Below are 24,867 nucleotides of genomic sequence, written 5' to 3' on the forward strand. Positions count from 1 at the left end.
AAGTTCCATTGCCTGAACGTACACCTATTACTATCAACTACATTGTTTCAAAGGAAGAATGTATTCTAAAAATATATACACTAGTCCAAGATACTCTGCCTCTATGTTCTGTCTTTAACTGAAGACAATAACTTTAATCTGCCAGTACACATTAAGAGCAACGAACCAAAATGTACTCATAGACCAAAACAATTGTACAGTCTACTTGAAGCCATGAGTATGGAAGGAAATCTGGGATTTTCATCTGACACAAGAAATTTTTCTTCACAATAGCAATTTGATACAAAAAAAATTTAAAACTACATTAAAAGCTTCTTTACTAAATGTCAAGCAAATAATTAATGATCACATTTTTTTTTCTTTCTTAATTTTTGTTGAAAAATGCATAGCTGCCAATCACTCTCCATTTTCACTGCCTAGGCCATGACTTTGTCTGTCCTACAAGCACTGACCAGACGCCCTTCCACTGCACTCAAAATTACTAAGCTATGATTAGATGGTTATCTTATATATAATATTATAATGAATCTATGGCATATGCTACGATGCTAACAGCGCCAAAAGTGTTAAATCACTCTCAAAGACCCATGTATAAATGAGTTAAATACAACAAGAAATGCATGTTTTCCACCTAAGCCTACCTATTCATCCGCTGTGATCTTCAGCCCCTGTCCATTGATCTGTACTATCCATACACAAATGTTACCATGTGAGTTGTTTATGACTCTTTAATTAGGTTGCTATGGCAACACTTTCACAGTTATACCAGTTTTACACCTCTATTGATTTATTTGCAGATGAAGTCTTAAAAGAATGACCCGATAGTAAACTAATTATTGACTGAATAAGACAATCAAATGCAATTAGTGAGTGAGCTTTAAGTTTTGGGTCACCTTTACCAATTTTCCCGCAATACCACAACAGGAGACACCAGAATGGACTTCACACATAGTACCAGTGTGGGGTCTTTGGCGTGATGAGTGAACCTTTTAACCATGAAGCTCCGCTACCACCCCCAAATGCAATGAAGGACTCTGTTGCACACACATGCATGCACACACAAGTGCACAGAGGACTCTATCAAATGAATACAATAGTTATCAACATTACCAAGTAACAAGCCTTTTACCAGCTATAAGATAGTAGCCTGTAAAGAATGAAGTCTGGAGCATACAGTGAAATAATTAACATGATGAGCACTGATTACGCATTTGAGATACAACGACATATGTTAACCAAGTCAGCGAGCCTGACCACCCGATCCAATCTGTCACCCCTTACAACAAACATGGGTTAGTGAAGACCAGTTCTAACCTGGATCTTCATGAGTCTTAATGTTTGTACTCATAACAATAACAAAGTCAAGGCAAGTCAATAGTTGATAGCATGAGTAACATTCAAGATCCTTCACATTCACACACTGTAACCACAAGATGCTCAACAACTGACTCTTAGCAGTGTATAAGATAGGTTTTAAATGTGGTTTGTCCAAAAAGCTGAATAGCTCTGAACAAACACAGCCAGTCCCCAAAACAAAAACAGTGAAAAAAATGATAGATAAGATGAAGTTCAAACCAAGTTAAATTTGTTTTTTCAGATATTTCACCCAACCAAAGGACAACCTTACTTATGTAATAGAATGTCCTTTACAAAACTAGATCGTCAAGGACACTAAGTGTGCTATATTCTATACACTGCTCTTAGTTATTGATGAAGAAGGGGGTAGGGAGATGAAGGGGTTTTTTTTAACTTGAAGAGGGCTGAAACATTAGCAGAGTAAGACACACACTAACAGTCTAACACACACACACACATATGCACGCACACATGCACGCATGCACAAAAACACATTTACACTTTTACACATACCCCCACTTTGAAAAACACACACTGACACAAATACACACTGTCACACTTGTATGTGACCAATGATTAATCAGACACAGGGAATTCTTCCAGATCTGAATACCCAATCCCCTATGCTGTTTGTACATCCTTGTATTCATACACAAAAAATGCTTGACTTACTTGAGGCAGAGTCACGGAGAATTCCATCATCATCCAAATCAAAATCATCACTCATGCCAAGAAATGCCATCTTGATTGTCTCCCCTCGTGTCCTTGACCTGAAGTCTCTATATCCAAGGCCACCTTTCACGACTCATCATCTGCAACAAGGTTGATATTTGTTTACAATGACACATTAACACTGTAATATCTCATTTTCATAGGAACAATATTTTCTAAAAGATTCTGTGGTAAAACTACAGTCAAGACCTCCATTTACCTGACACTGGGCTTCATTTGCTGTGCAATGGATGGAGTTGGATTAACAAGACTTGACTGTATATCAAAATTTACTCAAAACTGAATTTAAACCCCTGAAAATAAAATGATTCATTTCCAGTTTCATATGTCAGTAAATCCTTGTTTTTAATACCAAAACAGACCTGGCTAACAATATAGCCATATTCCTAAACACAAAACACTGCCATTTTCATAGTTCAGAAACTGTACAGGGGCGGTAATTCCCCACATGGGAACAGTGTGTGAAGCCTATCTCTGGAATCCCCTGCCATAATGTTGGTTGAATATTCCTTAAACTGGTGTAAAACTCACTCAGTCACTCAGGGACTGTACACGTAAACATGACAATCACCTGGCACAGATCTGAATGGTTAAGGTGTTTTGATTGACAGTCAGTTCAACTGGTAACTGACAACTCTAAGTACATGGTAAGTCCACTGTAATTGGCCTGCCAACGTGTAATTAACTTCCCTATCTTAGTTTCCATCTTCACAATGTAAAGGGAACGTTTCAAAAACCAGTTAATGATTTTTAGTTTCTCTAACACCATATTCAAATCAATTGTAATACACATTCTGTATTAGTAAAGATATATTATTGCATAGAAAGTAAAAAAAATACATTTCTTCACCAAATTATTTCTTGTATCATTTTAAAGCAGCACCACAATGCTAGTTTCACACATTTTCTTTCTTTTTCTTCCATGTTTTGAGAGAGCGCGTTTTGTGCCACTTTCAGTAATCCCAAGAAATAGCATGGTGGAGGACATAAGAAATGATTTCACACACGGTAGAAAACTGAATCCAGGCCTCTGGTGTGACATATCAAAAACATTGAACACTTGGTTATCAACACAACTCAGGTCAATTGATAGAAAATGACCATTTGTAAAAATGACTGACAACTAAATATCATTTCATATAAATGCATTCTCAAGGCATATTTTTAAACGAAAAAAAACAAAGTGCACTTTAAACATGTGAAATAAACATCAGAATTATTTAACAAAACATCAAGCCAGATGCCTAAAGTAATAAAAACAAAGAACATATCAAAATGATAAATCTGACTGCAACACTTTTCCAGTAATACATAAATACAAAAAACACTATCAAATCAATTCTTATGAACAAATATGTTCATAATAACAATGTCACAAGCTGCTTCTTGATTCATAAACACACAAAGAAACACAGCCCATATCAAGGAATCAATTTTGGTAGTCAGCAAAATGATGAAGCATGAGTCCTGTCCATTCTATTATTAGTCGGACAAGAAAATCTAGTGGATAAAGCAGAATTGGAAACAGTCTAATAGATCTTCAGAACACGAATTAAAATAATTGCTTTAAATATAAATATAGATCTTAAACAATGACTGACAATACATTTTCGTTTTCATATACTGGTATAGACTATATACTTGATCAATCTATAATGACACTGACAGTGCTTTTTTATGTTTATTTATAGACTATATACTTGATCAGTCAATCAAGACATTGCATGACAATGTTTTCATTTCATTCATAGACCTTATTTGTCATCCAAAACTGTGTTCAAGACAGGAGATATCGCTTGTGTGAGATCACATTATTTCCAAAGGAGAAATTGTTTTAACACTTGATTTTGTACAATGCCCTGACAATCATATGACATCATGAACTTGATGACATCACAATGCTATGACATCATCATGAAGCTGCACTGCAAGTCTAACAAAAAAATGTAACTTTATCAACTCATGTTGATATAATTGATATCAGTAGATACTTGTGTGAGATTCTCAGTATATCATCAATCACTCATGACACTGTATGACAATATTTTTATTTTCATGTATAGACTATGTATAGTTAATCAATCATGACATTGTATGACAATGTTTTTATCCATAGACTATATATTTAACTGTATAGACTATACATTAAAAAGCATCAGTGGTTCATTTTCCTTTGCAATACATGTGCATAATTTCAGCCTTTGAGACTCATGACTTACTATTAAAATTTTTCTGAACACAAAATATTCCCCTAAAATAGAATTACTATAGCTTTCTAATTTATCGGCTAGCTTAACTTTCTTATCATTCCAAGACACAAGAGAGTAAATATAGTCCACATTAAGTCCACAAGATATACCGGACTTGTAGCTTCTGACAACACTAAAGTCCCACAACCTGACAGGGCTACTTGCAGCTTACTTCCCCAAGATACTAGTAAGTACATAAAAGAAACAATGTAACCAGGAGCTTCAAGGACAGGCTCCATTATCTCCTGGAACATGGGACCTTCCTGGAGGGCTAGTTGGACTTCCTTGAGATAAAACACTGGATCTTGGCGACCTACAAATTCTTGGAACATTTCTCTCTCCGTCCATGAACACGTTTTGTTTGTCTCTCTCCGTCCATGAACACGTTTTGTTTGTCTCTCTCTGTCCATGAACACGTTTTGTTTGTCTCTCTCTGTCCATGAACACATTTTGTTTGTCTCTCTCCGTCCATGAACATGTTTTGTTTGTCTCTCTTTGTCCATGAACACGTTTTGTTTGTCTCTCTCTGTCCATTAACACGTTTTGTTTTGCTTGTCGTTAAAACTGTAAATTGGAGGTCAGTAGATAATCAAGTCAGAACAGACAATCCAGTTATCAACAACATGATCTACATTGACATGGGTGCAGTGCAACTTTAGTTGTTGGCCTGTGTGCCATGTGATCTCAACACTACTAGACATAACACTAAATATGGCAAACCACAACTGTTGCAGATAGTAGTCTCAAGGATTAAAATCAGTACTTTGAGCATAAAATTAGTAGTCAAGCAGAAAATCATGAAGGATTCTGAGAAAAATAATATGACACTAATAAAGAAAGAAGCTTTAATTTCAAATACCTCCAAATGCAGATTTCCTAATTATCAGCATTACTTTTCTTCTTGTCGTCTCTTTTTGATAAAAATGCATTTAACAGATGAAAATATATGTTTTTGTCGATAAATTGGAATGTTGATGAACACAATTTTTCTAGTGCAATCATATTGTCGTAGTTTGAGGCTAAAATTTATAGATAAAGTGATTACAATAAAATCACAGAGGTCTCTGTAACACCCATAATTTTAAAGCACCTGTAACAATCAAATTTAAATTCTTATTGTGTGACAAGATCCAAGACCCTGTTTCATCAAGCAATCTTACCGTTGTCGTTATATACATACAGTTTCAAGGATTACAGCTGCTGTTGGCTTACAAAAGTGTCAATGTGGTAGTGGGTCAGTGAGTGAGTGAGTGAGTGAGTTTAGTTTTCTGCAGCTTTTAGCAATATTCCAGCAATATCATGATGGGGACACCAGAAATGGACTTCACACATCGTGTCCAGTTTACAAAAGATTAACCAAGTTAAATAAACAAACAATTAAAACATAGTTTAAAACTGATTTCAAAATTATTATGAACTTAATAACATGTGGAAAGACAAGGGAATGCAAGAGCACTTATTGCCCCGTAGAGAAATTTTAAGACATTATAAACTTCAAACAAATGTTTTTAAGAAAAATTACAACAAACCAACTTTTTACTCTTTCACTTTGAACTTTTGATGCAAATATTAGGTATTGTATCAATAAATAGATATTGTATCTACGACCCCCATACAAAAAGCCCTACACCAGGCTGGCAATCAACCCACATATTTATCTGTGTAGTAACATAAGTGTGGAGAAATGTTCAGGTTCAACAGCCACAGAAAACCAAGACACATTATACATCTGTTATCAATACTCCCCAGATTAAACTTCAATCAGTAGACGCACAAATTACCGGGACACTCAATATGAGATGGCGTTCATGTTAACCAGTGACACGTCACAGTTTTTTCCGCTTGATCACACAATTCATAAGGTTTTCTATATCACCTGATGACCCAAATCATTTGATGCCAATAAACTCTTCCCACTAATTTCTCTTGATAATGGAGAAATATTGTCATAACAAAGGAATATCTTCTTTTTTGTAATTGATATTTTGATACTTAATACCTGTTAAGGTATAACAGAACCTGGGAATTCACAAAGGAATGTCTTCATAACAGAAAACTGTTGCTCTACTTCTGTACTGGTTTACACCAATGCCATTGCTTGCAATGACATGGCCTGGTATATAAACTTAAACTCCCTGTGCTCTTGGTATTCTGTAGGAGTGAGAGAGCTGGATTTTACACAGCTTTGAACAGTTTAATCACTATATTGCATGAATGATTACAATGTAATGTTAAAGGTGACATGGAAGTTTTGGTGAGGTGAGGATGTGTTCAACATGTTTGAAGTTGCATGCTTACTAATACCTAAGTGCATGTATGTGTTTGTGTGGCTGTTAGACATATGATAACATAGTTAAAACTCAAACATCATCATACAGACTCTGAGCAAATGATTCCCTGTGTTATCTCTCATTCTTTGTTTCCCAAGTGACAGGAGAGGTACGAGCAAGTACTATCTTCTGAAACCATTTGGTGTGACATCAGTGGAATCAAACCACCAGCCTTTAGCTGCCTTTACACATCAAAGCAAACGACGTACCGAAGGACCAAGGATAACGAAAATCACAGTAGATCTTGGAACAAAACTACGACAAGATCAGTAGGATAACAAGGGTACAAATCTTTTGGTAACCTGGTAGAGCAAACAAAGGTTGCCAAATAATTTTCTTATTACTCCCCATGATCAACAAACCATTACAAAAACAGGAACAAACATCATATTCAGATACTCAGCAAATTCAAACATGACAGTGTCACACGGATAACTGTAAAACCACCTACCTCTCATCTCATTGAGTGGCGTCTCATCTGTTTCTTCACAAATATGCACCTGTCTCGGTAATTTATACTTAAAACAATAGTACTTATTTTTCCAGGACTTATATAAAAACCTCTCCAAGAACAACTAGTTGTCACACATACATTATCAACCAATCAATACACAGGCAATATAACTAATAATCAACACGCGATCCGAGTTGAGGTGAGACTTTATTCTATCTGAGCCAGGGCCGAGCCTGACATGCACATTCTCTGGTTAACAATGGTGGATTAGTCAGGTCAGCTAATACCTACATCACACCAAGGTCTTACATTCAGCTGAGTCAATGTTACAACATGGATTATCCAGATTACAACTAATGATTGTTCTTCACAGGAAGTGTTTAGGTAGGTAATATGTATCGAGTGGTATATAGAGTCTTATCATGTTCATGGCAATCTGTGCTAACGATTTCCTAAAAAGTCACAAAGTAGTATACAAATGAGTGTCAAATGACAAAAGAATATTCACAAAACAAAATCTTGTTTTTCCAAATAACTTTATTTAGAAATCATTCAATAATTGATATATGACTTCAGCTACTTATCTTCCTGTAATTGAGGTTATGGACTATGCAGAAACAAGTCATTGTATCTCACTCTAACTATCATCAGCTCTACATCGGTGTTGGATTAATTCAATCTAAATTTACAGCTATCCAGTCCGATGGTCTGATGCAAATATTAGATGTTCCGTACATCTGAGTGAATTCTTGGTGTCTGATCTGGTTAAATCCAGTTTTGCCTGGTAACATTTTGATGTTACCAGGCCTATTGTCAGGCTGGGTGTTTGGCTTATTTTATACACTGATTAATAGTGTGTGTAGTGTCAACCTGTTTGACACAAAGAGTATTGATTGGACAAAATGGTGATAATCACGCAGCACCTGCATCCTGCTACAAATGAGATTCCCTGATTGGCTGACGATCAATAAACACCAAACAGTGCATATCATGTCTGACTCCACTTGACTCTAATAAAGTTTTGGGGCACTAGTGTGTGGTCCTGTGCATAGATCTCAGGTCACAAATCAGGTGAAGGAATGCAGTGTTGGTCGCAAAGAGTCCTAAGAGATCGGTGACCATGTTTCTAGGATTTAATTGTCATGCCCCAAAACAAAGCACCCACGTGGTCTCAAGTGAGTTTATTCAAAATTGACTGTTCACCCAGCAGAAAAACAGGTAACTGGTGAAAATTAGTCATGAGACTATTTGCAATATTCACAGACCACCCGATCCCATTAGTCGCCTTTCATAAGAAGCTGGGGTCATGCAACTACCAACCTTCAAGCTCCTCACAATCAAGTTGGGTTATCTAGGGTTAATGATTAACATAATGTCAATGATATAGTATATGTTGTATACATGTCCTTGTTCTCTATATGTACTACACTAATAAGTATGAAGGAACAAGAGAGCAGCACACTGACAGCTACAGAGGACATCGTATCAGATGTTATATTAGGGATTAAAATTCACAGTAAAGTAGATTCAAGTACATTTTGAGTTGAGTCCAATTCTGGATCTAACCACCAATACAGAAAGTCAGCCATCTCACCAACACAGCCAAAGCAGCCTCCACAAGATGGAACTCTTTGCACTCGTAGTCTAGATCATTAGATCATAGAGATTTTGTACACCCCTGATGAGTGTAAATTGGCCTGTTAGCCAAAGGTATGGTCTATAGTTCACCCTCTTGTGAGGGTGAGTTCCACCTACGATGTGAACCCCTTCCAAAGGAATGAGACACCTGATCAATATCATGTATCTAACTCACCCTAATTCACCTAACCATTGCTGGTGATTAGTGGTTAAGGCTGCTGGCGATTAGGTGCCTATCACTGAGGGACATCATTTTCCTGGGTCTAGCTATTTTGAGTCTGGGGAATTCATTTTTAAGCAATGAGCATGAGATTCATAAGCATAAACTCTGGGTCCATTCCTTTCCTCCATAAAACAGAAACATCTTGAAACACCATAAAAGGATAACCAAAGTGAATTTCATGTTTTTCTTTCTAAAACCCATGAAAACACCTGACATGATTATGTTGTGAAAACTCTTCCTGGAGCTAAAATGCCACAAAGACAAAGTACATGTATGTCTCACTTACACATCAGTCCACTTGCCATGCCTTACAACCCTCCATGGCGCATACCGACAGAGGAGAGACGATATTACACGCCCTTCATTAAGACTATATTGAAAATGTATACCTGTCTGAAATATTTCCTGGAACTACAATGCCACGAAGAGAAAGCATATGTACGTCTATTACTTACACATCAGTAGTCTACCATGCTTTACAACCTTCCGTGGTGTATATGGAGAGAGTTGAGAGGCGATACAGCATGAATACACCCTTTACAACCATAAGTAACACAATCAATACACTGAACAACTTGGAGCATGATAAACACCTATGTTGATATTTCACATTATTGTCCATATACATCACTCAGTCAAGACCCCTGTAATCCTTACAGAAAATATCAAACAAGCCTCACAGAGAAGGATTTATTGGGCTTGAGCCACGTATTCTAATTACAGCCTGTGTGTACAGTCTTAGAGCTGTGTGGACCCAGTCTGAAGCTTGTCCTGGTCACACATATATTTATCGTACCTTTGCGTAAAATACTAAAATTTCAGTGGTCAATGCAGAGATGATAAAATATCTACTATATGGTCTCTGCCCAATGATGCTTTAACAAGCTTCCTCGTCACCCCTCACAAGAGGGTGACAACTGGAAAATATATTACCTGCTGCCATGGTAACCAACAAACTCTCCACAGAGAAGTTGTATCACTAACCACACTAACAGTCATTTTACATCATAATATGATGCAGTTTAAAGAGTTTGAAAATCATTCAGTTAGCTCTTTTTGACTTCACTGTGTACACATCTGTTTCAATGACTTTCGCTGCTATACTTAAACTATCTTACACATTGAAACGTTTGCACAATCAACTCCAACATAATTAACAATTTATATAGCAGTTTTAAGTTTGTCAGAAAAGTTTTCACTAATGATTAAATTCCAGTTGAGAAGCAAACATCATGTCATTTAGTCAGTAGCGATCATCAAAATAAAATATAATGACATTTTGTACATTTCAGATAAATATGTTGCATGCTTCTCCCTCCGGTAATACAGTATGCTGTATGCTTTTTTGTAGCAGTGTCATCTTTTGCTTACGAGCTGCAAACAAGGGTACATCAGACTGTATTACCCTCGAGAGAAGTATATGACCAGTCAAATGAGTCAAACGCTGGCATCTTACATATTATGCATAACTCGATGTACCTGTTGGTCCTGACCATTCTCTGTTGTAGTTGTCCTCATTTGATTTCCTGCTGCACGATTTCGTCTTATAAAAGCACACGATGATTCGAGAAGGAAATTTGGTCCCAAATTCAAACAACAGCAATCTGTTGTACATAAGCCGAAAGTCAGTCAACGAGAAGTTGATTGGTTAAGCTAACTGATCAAATTTACAAACCAGCGTGGCTCACACCTATCCACCATTGACGGCTACGTTCAAAAGGCAGATTTGTGCTATGTATACGCGTTATTGCTGATAGATTCTGTTCATGGATTTCAAGAGGTACATGTAATTTGTATTTCATTGTATTGAAACCATCTATGTGTTTAAACTTTTTGTTTACATTGTCTATATCACCTAATGTAGGCATACCTATGTCTGGAATGCATCGATAAGTCAAACATATTACTTGGTCCCCAGCGATTCGACTCATCGGGATTTTACTGTACTCATAATATTCCACAGAAACTGTGTGGAGCCTGTGTGAAGCTCGTCCTGGGCAGACATACAGGTATTAACAAAGTAAGGGGGCACACCTGGAGGGCAGTATTATCGTTATTATGTCATTGAGATGATTAGTACTTTGTAAGTGTCAATGGATCTAGGGTGAGGAAAGGTTGGCCTCCCAGGGTGTCATTAAGCTGGTGTTCTCATGGACTAGATAGCACTTCTACCTCAAGTGGGGCCTGATTTTACAGGTAAAAGTCAAGATGATCAGAGAGCTGAGGCAGGTTAAACATGTTTAGGGTTTATGTGTAGGCATAGTTTGGTTGTTTAGGTGCTGGAATTTGTCATAAGGGTGGTATTCTGTCGTCAGGTTCACTGCAAACTAAATCCTTTGGCAAGGAAATGGCCCTGGGAATGGTATTGTGGTTGGTGGTCCATGGTATATTGTTTTGTTAAGTTCATAGGTGGGTAGAGTAGGGGGTGATGCATTGCTGGTTATATTGGTGAGTGGGTCATAGATGGGTATACTGGTGGGTGGGCCATAGATGGGTTTACCGTTAGGAGGGCTATAGATGGGTATATTGGTAGGTGGGTCATAGATGGGTATACTGGTGAGCAGTCCATAGATGGGTGTATTGTGGGTGAGCTATACATGGGTATATTGGTGAGTGGGCCATAGATGGGTATACTGGTGGGTGGGCCATAGATGGGTATATTGTTGGGTGGGCCATAGATGGGTGCATTGGTGGCTGGGCCAAAGATGGGTGCATTGGTGGTTGGGCCATACATGGGTACATTGGTGGGTGACCACAGATGGGTATATTGGTGGATGAGCCATAGATGGGTATACTGGTAGGAGGGCACTACATGGGTGTATTGGTAACTAGGATATACATGGGTATATTGGTGGGCGGTCATAGATAGGTGTATTGGTGGCCATAAAAAGCCATATTTTTGTAGCTGGAGTATCACATGTCAACAAACTGTTTTCACAGTGGAAATAGCGAGAGAAAACGAAACCACACCAGTGACAGGCCAAATTGTCCAATGCAGAAAAACTATCTGGCAATACACCAAAGTACTGATGCACTACTTTAGTTACAATGATACACATTCACATTTATAGTGCAAGACCTGGAAATAAAATTATACTGGCGTCTTCTGTTCTCGCGGTTCTTACAGATATCGGCTCAAAAAATAATACAAACAGTTCTTGTTGTATGTATGCTTGTTGTTTTTAAATGAAGATATTCCCCATCTAATATCTCCATCTGTCTATCAGGTGTACTATTGCACTTGAGCTCGATGAAAAGCATGGTTGTCTGCCATTGACTTTTTGAGGCGTCTCCCATTCTCGCGGCATAATGAGAAAGTAACTTTATTAGGTGTATGGAAGGGGAATCTTGTCAGAAAGGGTGGGGAAAAGTTACGATTTTTTCAAGTTGGTTAACACTCACAAATATTTGTTACATTGCAACATTTTGATAATTTACAGACTTAAGCCAATTCCCATTTACCGGTCAATGATGTAAACAACCGCTAAGTATCACGCATTGGCGATCTCAGTAGAAAATGTGTTTATCGCGAGAATAGGAGACGGCCCTATACAAAATGCTGGAATATATTTCTCTGACAAATTTTACACCTTCACTGTCTTCACTGTCATCACCTCTAGTTCCTTCACACAAATCACTACATGGCCATTTTCTTACAGTCACCAGAAACGAAAAAAAAAGCTTGATAAAAAGTGTTACCCGTAGACAAGCCAACCACCTTCTAAAGGCAGCTTTGTTTTCCTGTCAAACTTTTGCCTGTCTATGGTAATATAAGGTACTAAAAAAATACACATTGTTTAAATGGCATAATGTACAGCACCACCACCATATTTTTTGTTGATAAGAACATTCTATTTTGCTTAAGTGCATGTGTGTATAAGTCAAGTATGTGAATGATTAAAGAATGTCAGTACACAGACACCTGCGTGTCCACACAGGCCAGGAGCACCAAGACACGAACAACCCACCACATACAGAACAAAGCTCTGGCATGTCAGCTGGCGCTTCACCAACAGTGAGGGGCTCTACTGCTGGGCTTTCATTAGAGGTGAAACCTTACACAGTGGTATTTGTAGAACTGCACAATTTTGTCTTCGGTTCAGTACATGACCTGTGAAAATGTCCGGTTTAGAATAGACCTTCAGCAACCCATGCTTGCTATAAAAGGTGACTATGTTTGTTGTAAGAGGCAACTAAAAGGATCAGGTGGTCAGGCTTGCTGACTTGTTGACAAATGTCATCAGTTCCCAATTGCGCAGATTGATGTTCATGTTGTTGATCACTGGATTGTCCTGCCCAGAATCAATTATTTACAGACCGCCTCCATATAGCTAGAATATTGCTGAGTGCAGCATAAAACTAAACTCCTAGTACATGAAATGAAAAAGTTCAATATTTTTGTTGTTTTTTGCACGATTCTTCTATCTAGTCATAAATGACAGCTTTGTTCATTCAAAATAACATTTATGGTTATTTTGTTCATGTTATTAAACAATGTAAGCAGTATATGAAATAGCATCTGCCCGGCAGTCCGCTGCTTGCTAGTTACATGGTGGGCTTACAGCTGTAGTGTATAGCCAGTCCTGTGGGTCAATCCATTTTCCATGGGTATATTTTACCATGTCACTGTCTATGAGTGATATTTTGAAAACAGTCTACAATTGTGGTAGCTGGATGACGTCTGTGTGTATAGTTCATGATCAGTCAAACCATCCCTTCCACAGATCAGTCTACCCTTTTATCTAACACTAAACGTGATTAGTCTAAAGAATGCTTTCATTGACCAAGTCGTTTTTGTTGAATTTGATGTTGCGCATTTTCACTTTTCAATTGCAAATCCCCTGTGCTAATTGCAAGACCATGAATAACATGTAGAGACCATTCTTGCCAAAGATACTGACCTGTCTGACTATCCCTGTTTGTCTCATTCAAATGTCAGTGACAGTACTGACACTAAATGAATCAACAGGACCACGAAGTTATGCTTCGTAAAATTTGTTTTTGCATAAGTTTAAGTTTACCTAAATATAAGTAATTCTTTGACAAGAGTGTTTTAACACCTTACCTCAGTTTCCTGTTTTTGATACACGGATGGTTACATGTTAACAGGGCCAGCAACATTTTTCAGTTATCAGCCTGGTGGGCTTCCTGTTTTTGTTTCATGAGTTTCATACACTGATGTAAGGTTTGGCTCTTGTTGTCTGCATCATGATCATATCCTCAACCGAAGACCTTGTACCGCAAACGTACCCTGGAAAGAACGTACCATTGAACCCCTAACTTTCATATCAGGAAGAAACATTTCTTACTTCTTGAAAACGTTTTACATTTACATCACATCTGACAAGAGGCAACAAAAAAATCACTGTACAGTGAATACCATATATCTAACTAAACCAGACATAAAACTGTACCACATATCAGAATTTTTCCTTACAGACTCATTAAAAGTTCCAGCTGTAGAGGGAACCCACCCCTTCGTACCCCTACCTGTGGAACAGCACATAGTTTTAGAAGGGAGTTCTTATTAAGGTAGTGCTGTGACTATGCACTTCAAACTGAATGTTTCTTCCTAAGGAGCTGAGAGTTGTTTATGTCACAGTAATCCACACTGAGCAATCTCATGATGGCCAGTAAAAATTCCATCCTTCACCAGGAACAACAATCAGTGGCAAGACTACACTTCAACAACAACAACAACAATGACAACGACAACAAGTTACACATACCATCACAAAAAATGTCAAGACTGTCAGTAAATATTCCATCCTTCACCAGGAACAACAATCAAGGGCAAGACTACTCTTCAACAACAACAACGACAACATGTTACACATACCATCACAAAAAATGTCATGACTGTCAGTAAATATTCCATCCTTCACCAGGAACAACAATCAGTGGCAAGACTACACTTCAACAACAACAATGACAACGACAACAAGTTACACATACCATCACAAAAAATGTCATGACTGTCAGTAAATATTCCATCCTTCACCAGGAACAACAATCAAGGGCAAGACTACTCTTCAACAACAACAACGACAACATGTTACACATACCATTACAAAAAATGTCATGACTGTCAGTAAATATTCAACCTTTCCCCAGGAACAACAATCAGTGGCAAGACTACTCTTCAACAACAACGACAACATGTTACACATACCATCACAAAAAATGTCATGACTGTCAGTAAATATTCCATCCTTCACCAGGAACAACAATCAGTGGCAAGACTACTCTTCAACAACAACAACGACAACAAGTTATACATACCATCACAAAAAATGTCATGACTGTCAGTAAATATTCCATCCTTCACCAGGAGCAACAATCAGTGGCAAGACTACTCTTCAACAACAACAACGACAACATGTTACACATACCATCACAAAAAATGTCATGACTGTCAGTAAATATTCCATCCTTCACCAGGAGCAACAATCAGTGGCAAGACTACTCTTCAACAACAACAACAACGACAACATGTTACACATACCATCACAAAAAATGTCATGACTGTCAGTAAATATTCCATCCTTCACCAGGAACAACAATAAGGGCGAACAAGACTATCTTCAACAACAACTAATGGTGGGAATCGGGAACCAAATCCAGTATCGATTATTGCAGGACTTGTGGTGAGCAATTACATACATACATTTTTAAATGTTATAAATGACCAAATTTAAAGGTTTTTACCCATTTTCTCCTAATTAATATTTGTTAATAACTAATACTAGCTGTCATGCAAGGAAATACTTGCATACAAGAAAGACACTGGAATTGTAATTAAACAATAAAGTGGTTAAATTTTAAACATCACATAGCTTTAGCTTTGCTTGTGAATATTCATCAAAGTAGTATAGGTAATAGGGGTTCTGGACCACTTTCAAGAAATGTCTCTACAAAGCCTTATTTACTAAATAAGGCTTTGGTTGGGCCATTAGCTCTTGCTACTATTACCCCTACTACAAAAAAGTTGGCGGTAATTACTGTGCCTTGGTAGGAGGTAACACTGTGCCGTACGGTACGATCAATAATTCTTCTCTTACAAATCCCCTACCCGGCCCATCCCTCAAGTAGTATAAGTTAGGTTCGTCGGCTTTTATATCCACTTTATCTATGTTGTAAGTTTTGACTGACCATATAGGATTGGTGGCTCGCTTACGGCTATCGCCCTCGTGTTCCCCTATGTCATGTTTATATCGATGAAACAGTTTAACGTGAACCGCCTATGATCTCTTTGGGCTTTTTGTATCCCCTGTTCTATGTACTTTTTTTTCTCATCCTCGCTGATAGCAGACTTACGAGACTTGGACCGAATATCTTGTTTCATTCCGTTATATTTTGTGAGTTCAGAGAGGATTGAACGAAACTCCTCTTCTGAGATCTTACTGTCAGAGAGTGCCGTGGAAATACGCTCACTCACTGTGTTGAGCTTTGCTTCGGCCAGAACCCTGATCTCGTCGTGTTTCAATGCCTTACGATGCAGTCTGCGTGATATCAACTTAAGCGCCAATCCTACCAACCCTGCCACCCCAGCTGTTATTTCAAAACCTAGCACTATAAGTGCGGCCACGATGGTGGTTAACAACCCAACGCCTGCCGCCCCTAGTCCCATGCTGGTTACCATAAGGGTAGTGTCAGCCCCGTCCACGATATTGAAAGCTCTATTGTACTTCTTACATAGTGCTTTCCGCGTGTCACGGTCTTGTTCTAGTTGACGTTTCACATCACATAACTGCCTCAAGCGGAACCCATCTACGGTTTCCAGCGTCTTCGCTACTTCCTCTACGACTGGGTACAGACCCATCCTATAATATATATTTTGAAAGATATTTTAATTGGGTTTCAGTTAATACTCTATAAATGAATTTGAAGTCTACAAGGTCTAGACTCCCAGTCAGGGTAATAGGTGAGAGGCTAATAGAATTTCCTGTTGTAATAAAAACCCCACTGAGGTTTATTAAGCAGTTTATAGGACCCGTGGTATCCTGTTGTATAACAATACGACAATATTGACCATGGTGTTCTTTATACCAGTGTATTGACACCCCGCGTAAAATTTGGTGTACTCGTGAGGTGTTTTCCTGGTTAAAGAAGACTTCTATGATGAGTGTGAAAGGGGCTGATATGCTAGGAAGATATCTGCTAAATGTTAATTTATTGTGTGGATAAGCACCTAACCCCTTTTTTTCGTAACCAGTAGATGGTAGGTGTACTAATGTCCTCTCCGGAATGAAATCCCCGGCCCAGATGCCGTTGTTCCTAATCTTAGTGATCCAATCATTTTCGTCTATTGTGATATAAGGTGAGGTGATTGTTAAGTTGATCAGCCATTTGGGCTCTTTAAAATCTGATAACGACACCCGTCTGTACACGTTGTCTTTGAAGTGTAGGATGTATAATTCATCTTCCTCACCAGGCTGATCGAATCCCTCTGTATCTCCTAGGTCGTTAAGCGTAGTGTTGGGATGATGACTGGTCATTATTATATTATTATGATATAATTTCCAACTGGTTTTCTGATAATAATTCAGGGGTTAACTTCATACCCATGAAGTGTATGTTGTCAGGCAGGAAGATATTGATTAGTGATATCTTATTTTCCACGATCACGTTGACCCCCTGCAGACTGGTCTTGGAGCCGACACCCACCCGCACGTAAACGTTGCAAACTTGATACTGGTGTCGTTTCACCCACCCGAGTTTGATCCCCTTCACGATCTCGACCTCATTCACCGATGGTTCCCCTAGGTAGACTTTGATGATCAGTGTTGAGTTTGCCGGTAGACTCTCTAGTATCTTGACCACGCCTTCGAATTCAGACACCAACTGCAATTTCACGTTTTGTATGGCTGGTTTACTCGATAGCATGTGGGCTGCTATAGTGTTGACTGGGCTGACGACTACGCTACGTCTCTGAGTTGGGACATAAGCCACGAGCAGAATTCCATTGTTCACGACTTTGTTTAGGTGGTTGTCTTTGTTATCAGTGAACACGTAGGGGGAGACGAGTCTAATATTGATAAACCAGTCGTTCTCGGGTAACAACACCCACTTGTCATCTTCGGTGAAGACGAGCATATATGGTTTGTTTTTGACGACGGTAGTGCTCTCAATATCGTCTAAGTCGAACAGTTTACCTCCGAACGATGGGTATATTACCCAATTATTATCACCGGTGTTGACAAGGGTGTACTTAGTGTTGACTGTTGCTCTTGTGGTATCTATCATATCACTTAGGGTTCCACCGGAGGGGATTTCAACGCGTTTGTAAATGTTGTTTTTCAGTTGCAAGGCATACGATTTACCATCTACTCCGGGAGCGTCGAAACCGCGTGTGTCTCCGAGGTCGGAGATCCCGATATTGACGCATTTTTTCACTCCGGGCCCTTGTGCGCTGGTCATGTTACGTGAAGCGTTAAGCTGAGGTATCCTATATTTACAGGATTATGATTTATATCTAACACCGATATTGTCAGCTCAGGTATGTTGCCCTGGGTTAATCTCTTATACTGCCGTGGTGAAAACGACTCGGTTCTACCGTCGTTGAATTTCTCAGTTTTCACCGGCACTGCTCTCAGTATAGTGGAAGGGTGACCTCCTTGAATGTTGTACGTTGTGCTCACCTGATCGAGATGAATGTACAGCTCTCGGTACGGTACTAGGTCGGGTAACTTCGTGCCTGTGACGGTTGTTGTTGGTTTTATCTCGTCAGGAGACATACCGAGTATCCTCGCTAATGGTCGGCCTAGCCTCAATGAGGTTCTTCCGTTGTTGATTAACACCACTGTGCCGTTTGAGTCGTTCATCTTGAGTTCGGCTCCCAGGGGTTTGAAGACCTCGTCGTTTAGCGAGCACACGCTGTAGTAGCCGTCAGTTATTTGACTGCGAGTTCCACTGACGAACAGCTTATTGTTGCTGATATTAATGTTAGTCCATTGCGGTAGGTAGGTGATATCGCAGAGTGCGACTTCGAGTTGACCTGACGTGTTATCGATCGCGTGCGTCAGCTGAACGGCCTCACCACTCGTTATTCCTGGAAGTGTTATGTACATATTACATATATATTTATTATATAATAGTTTTAAAATGTATTCCCCTGGTGTGTTTTACCCTAAACTGGATGTAGATTTCTCCCCCATGAAGATCGTGGTTGCTCCTGAGTTGTATTTCAATGCCAAGCTTTTAGATGTGTTTGATAAGTATAAGCTTTCGGAGACTAACATTGAGGCAGTCCACGCGTGGTTCAACAACCCTATGCAGTTCTGGCAGAATCAATTAAACTTTGCTGTGTGGTGCGCTACAACGGGGTGTGGTGTGACATTAACCGACACTCGGCGTGGACCGCTGAGTCAGTCTGTGTTCAAGTTCCACGTGTACTACCAGGTCAGACGTATCCTTAAAGAGATCAGCGCCCCCCTCCCACAGGACAAAGCGTGGGACGCAACAAACAACCCGTACGATAGACGGGTCTACGAACGTATTTGCAACGAATTCGAAATAGACCCTAAGACGGATTGGCGTTTGCCGGGGCTGAACCACGGGTTGGGTATTCCTTACGCTCATGGGCTCTCGCCAAAAGCATTTGATAAACATATACTAACAAACTTTCTGAAACGAAAAATGTTTAGTCCTGGGAATTTTTTCCGTGAATTAGCTGAAATTGTTCCTAAACCTGCCAAATATGGACCACAACCAGTGAAAGATGCCAGTGATGATTTAGTGAGACGAGGTATACTTCGGAAGGACTTGGCTTTGTCGAGTAATGAATGGAGGGATGATCGTATGGACTTTAAAGGTGCTGTTGCTTTCAAAATCCAGAAAGTGGAGCAGTCAACCGCAGACGGGTGGAAAATGTTCATGCTGGACACGTCGAAAGGATTCACTCGTGCTGGTACAATACGCTTGAACGACTCGATTCGAACGTACGTGTGGGCGCTGTTGGGTGCGCAGTCGATGACGCGTTCCAACATCCTCGGTAAGGGAACTGCTTACGACGCTCAGAAACAGTTCGTTTCCAACGTTGAGGATGCTATAAATTCTCCAGTTGATCTCCCACGGGCCATCGAACGCTACCAAAACGTGTTAGAAAACGCCAGATCGAAAGTCAATTACGTGTTCGGCGTGGGGTTGTACATGGCTCCGAGTGATATGCAACTGAGAATAAAAAAAGAGGTGGATTATAACAACAAAATAGTCATAGCCACGGCGGACCAAAAGTTGGGTATCAACCCCGATATTAACGCCCACCATATCCCACACACCCAACCACGTGAAAAGGGTATAGTGGCGCCACCCCCGGAGCCTAAAGTTCATGTGTCCCCCACACACCCCTATATTCATGTGGGGGTACCCCCCTATCAGCAGCATATTGATAATAAAACAGCCCTAGTGGTTGGTGGGGTAGCTTTGGGACTTATTTGGTTAAAGATTTCTTAGCCGCTACGTACACCAGACCCGCCACGGCGACGATGGCTGCCCACAGGTTTTGACTGAGCCACATGGCAGTTTTAGACAGAGCGCTCAACAACCACGAGACGATGCTACCCAGTATGCCGGGAAGGGCTTCGGCGGCTTTACCAGCCAGTTTAGCTAGGCCTTCCCCGAGTTTTTTAATCCAGTCTTTAACACCACCACCGCCAGGGGGTGTGGGGGTAACTCCCCCACCGGCAGGCCCCACAGGGGTTCCCCCCGTCAGTGACACCACGAGGGTTGATATGATGAAACCCAATGCAGTCAGAATACTGGCGATGGTGATCCCTTGCTCCCGGAACAATATCCGAATCCTGTTGGCTAAAGTTGTATCCTCATTCAGTATTCTATCGATTGTTTCCCGAATACGACTGATCTGGGATCGAAGCTGTTCACGATTCGAGGAAGCGGATTCCAATCGTGTACGTCTCTCGTCTTCTAAATCGCGTAGTCGTTCATTGATGCGCCGCTTCATATCATCGTTTTCAGTTTCGTTGAGTTTGGTTTTTTCCTTAGCGATGTGCTCGTCGATTTCGTTCAGTTTCCCCATGTTGTTAACGAGTTCTCCACGCACGCGTTTCACGGCTTCGTCTAAGCCGTACAGTTCCCTTACCGGAAAGTCAAACCCCGGTAACGGTTTGTCCCAGTAGGTGCTCAACAGTTTTTCTATGCTGTCTGAGGCTTCTGTAGCACGCTGTGGTGTCATTTCATCTCTAGTGGTGAGGTGGGATCTGGTATCTTGCAGATCTTCTTTAACGGCCTTAGGTATTGCACCACCGTAATCATTCATGTTTAGATTTGTACGGATAAATTCGACACCATAGCGGCTGGCTAGAGTTGACAAGGCCAGTGGTTTTTTATTGCTCTTGTTAAAGAGGTCAACCCCTGGGTCAGACTTAAGGCGTAGAACACCCTTTGTATCAATAAAAAAATCCTTATGGTGTCGACCCTGTGGTTCAACGTAGTTTTTATCTCTTCTTAAACTTTCGTAATAATCATTTACAGTTGTTTCCAAGAGTTCTTGGTTCAATGGTGAACTAGTAAATGAGGTCTCCTGCTCATCATATGCCTGGGCACTAGCGCCCGGCATCTCCGTCATATCTATATCTTCATCCATTAGTATTAAAAATATATTTCTTTTATATAACAATGTACGGTAGAAAATTAGATCCTTTCAGAAGATTGAGAGAGCCATTAGGGGTCAGAGCCGTGCGACAGTCGGTGACCATCACCAACAATCCCAGCAAGATAGACCAGAATCAAACTCTGCTGGTTAGATTTCCAAACCTTGGTGAGAATGACCTTATTGTACCAGGCACTGTTCGACTGGCGTTCAATATCACGTTGACCTCCGACAACGACAAACGCGAGCTAGTGCGGAACGTGGGTCGAGCTATCATCAAGAAAACGACCGTCAAGATCAGCGGTAACGAGGTGCTGAGCATCGACGACAGCGACGTGTTTCACTGCTACAAGGATCTCTGGAAAAGCGATGGAGAACGAGTCAATGATGTGTACCAGGGTATCAGCAAATCAACCCGGGCGCGTATAGGGTATGTCTTCACGCAAGACCAGCAAGACAAGCTATCGGACGGTGAAAAGGCCATCGCTCTAGCATACGGGAATCGATTCTGCGTGCCGCTCGACTTCGAGTTGCTCACGGGACACGCGCCGTTTTACCAGGCCGCGCTGGGTGATAGGCTCGAATACGAGCTCACGTTTAACGACTATAGCAAAGTAGTGCGTACGCCGAACGGTGATGAGGCTAGTTATGCCATAGACAACATCTCTCTGGAGTTCGACATGGTCACTAGCCCGGAGCTGGCCAGGCAGGTTCGAAGCCAGTACTCTGGGAAGATGGCTATCCTATACGATCGCGTACTGAGGCATAGATCAATCGTGCGAGATAAGAGCGACACTGTGTGGAATATCAACCTGAACGTGCCGGCGCGATCGATGAAAGGTATCCTGGTCGTTCCCGTGGAGGATTACGAGCCATTCCAGAGGGACAGTGAGAAGTTTTTCAACCCCGAGATTGAAAAGGTGGAAGTCACCATCGAGGGCGTGCCCAACCAGCTGTTCAGTCATGGTATGAGACCACACCAGCAGTGGGATGAGATAAAAAAGCTACCAGTGGGGGACTACATAACAAAGGACCTGGACCTAAGCTCCGTGCAGATCGGTGAATACCTGACCACCAAGTACGCCCTATGGTTGGACATGCGATCCACGGATGATGATAAACTGCACGGTAGCGGGCGCCGTATAGATAACGGCAGCGAAGGGATAACCATCCAGATTACTAAGAAGGCTCAAACCGCTGGTAAGTTGAAATTATATCTGTACGTTATTATGGACGCGCAACTTAATATAGACAATGGGAGATTCGTGCAAGCCATCTACTAGTGGGGGAGACCCCCTGGGGTTACCCACTGACCCACACTGCGCCATAGTGTGCGGGCAGACTGGCTGTGGGAAGACCGTTTTCGTGTTGGATATGTTGGAGGGTTACTACAAGGATGTGTTCGATAACATCGTTATCATGTGCCCTACTCTGAGCATGAATAAAACGTACGCGCGACCTTGGGTGATGACGGACCCGGACGTACACAAAATCGACCCTGGAACACGCCTGCAGGACTGGTTGAAAGCTCTTCACGAGAAATTTAAAGGGGAACCGACGCTGTTCATACTGGACGACTGCAGCGCTAATCGCGAGATAACAAAAAAGAGAGACATGCTATCGTACCTGGCCTTCTCCGGCCGGCATGCAAATCACAGCGTCTGGGTGCTAACGCAGAAGTTCAACTCGGTGTTGAAAGACCTCAGGGAGCAGACGCGATGGGTAGCCTTATTTCACTGCAAGGACAGGGATTCGTTCGAGGAGTGTTTGAGAGAGAACGATGTGATGAGTAAATTAGAACGGGAACGGGTGAAGAAACAGCTCGCTGAAACTAAACACGCTAAGCTCGTTCTAAAAACCGACCAACCAGTAGCATATATAGTATGCTAAGCAAAGCTATGATATTTGAAGTATTTGTCGTGTGCAACTTAACCTTCATTTCTCTGTGTTTTGCCTGTATCGGGTATTATGTAGTTAAAACTAAATCTTACTTGTTATATTATAAGATGGAGTGTGAGGAATTGCTCGAACAATTGTCGTTGGAGGGTTCCCCCACTGGGGATTCCCCCATGCGAGAGAAACTGGTGGCGTTGGCTGTTGGCGGCAAAGCCAAACATTACTTTGGAGACTACACTCCAGATAAAATTAACAAAATGTCAGCCGAAGAAATCGATAAGCTGTACGCTAGATACGAGTCCCGGCTCGGAGCAGAAATGACAAAGACAATAGGATCGGCTATGACCCAGATATACACCGGTATTGTGTCACACTTCCTTCCCATTCCACCAGAGCGCCGACTTTACCTGTGGGAGGACCTAGATAAAGACCCTTTTACCGAACACGCCGTGAGCTCTATCAGCTGCGGGCTGTACCACAAATATGGTATGTTGTTGGCTCCAGTGACGGCGGCGATTATCACAGCAAAACATTGTCAATTTGAGAGAAAGAATAATAATAATAGTATAGATGGATGCTGCACAGGAAACCCCAGTGGAGGAGACCCCAGTGGTGGTACCCCCCACACCCCAAACAGTGAGTTCACAGGAACCAGTGACGGTGGAGACCACTTCAACAGTAACCAGGCAGAAGAATCCTAAGAGAGTAGCTGCCGGTAAAAAACAGTGGTGTAACCAACATAAAGTGACCAACCCAACCCGACTGTTGTTGGCTGTAGGTGTAACTGCTGCCTTGGCTATCTCGTGGTTATACGTGGGGGTACCCTCCCACAGTGAGCCACCACCCACCCACAACAGTGGGGGTATGGGGGTATCCCCCATGGTAGACCCGCATATCATGTTATAATTTTAATATTTTATATCATATACATAATGTCTGAGGGGAAAACGTTCGTCAACGACGCATACCACGCCACAGTGGTAGCCAGTCTAGCCGTAGGGTACGCTCGGTTGACTAAAATGGTGCTTAAACAACCAACTATCAAGCTAGATTTCAACCTGCAGGATATGGGTATGCTCATAATGAACCTTGGTATGGCGATGGCCACAAAAGACATCCTAGTAAAACAAGGAATAATACCTGATAATATAATGAAATAAATATAGGGATGGCCACGATAGCTATGATGGTCGGTGGGGCGTTAGTGAATGCCCTGGCATTTTCCAGGAGTAATTTCCTCTTCTCGAAACTACGAGATGGGGCTGAAATACAGGAAGAAAGGAAGCGGCACGATCTCGCTACTGAGAACTTACAAAAGGCACAGGACGAGTACGTTAAAAAACGCCTCCAGAGGATCGACTTTATTAACGAACAACTCA

The 24,867-nt window shown here is 40.8% G+C and overlaps 1 protein-coding gene across 1 annotated transcript in view; it reads right to left on the reverse strand.

Annotated features, from left to right (window-relative positions):
* LOC137273624 (serine-rich adhesin for platelets-like) overlaps positions 1-24,867 on the reverse strand; it is a 77,266-nt gene that overhangs the window by 38,917 nt on the left and 13,482 nt on the right. Inside the window, exon 2 of the mRNA XM_067806383.1 lies at positions 2,029-2,168. Coding sequence (XP_067662484.1) covers positions 2,029-2,098 — 70 coding nt within the window. The 5' untranslated portion in view covers positions 2,099-2,168. The remainder of the gene's footprint in view (positions 1-2,028; positions 2,169-24,867) is intronic.

Source organism: Haliotis asinina, chromosome 2 (assembly GCF_037392515.1).
Source record: "Haliotis asinina isolate JCU_RB_2024 chromosome 2, JCU_Hal_asi_v2, whole genome shotgun sequence".
NCBI classification, from domain to species: domain Eukaryota; kingdom Metazoa; phylum Mollusca; class Gastropoda; order Lepetellida; family Haliotidae; genus Haliotis; species Haliotis asinina.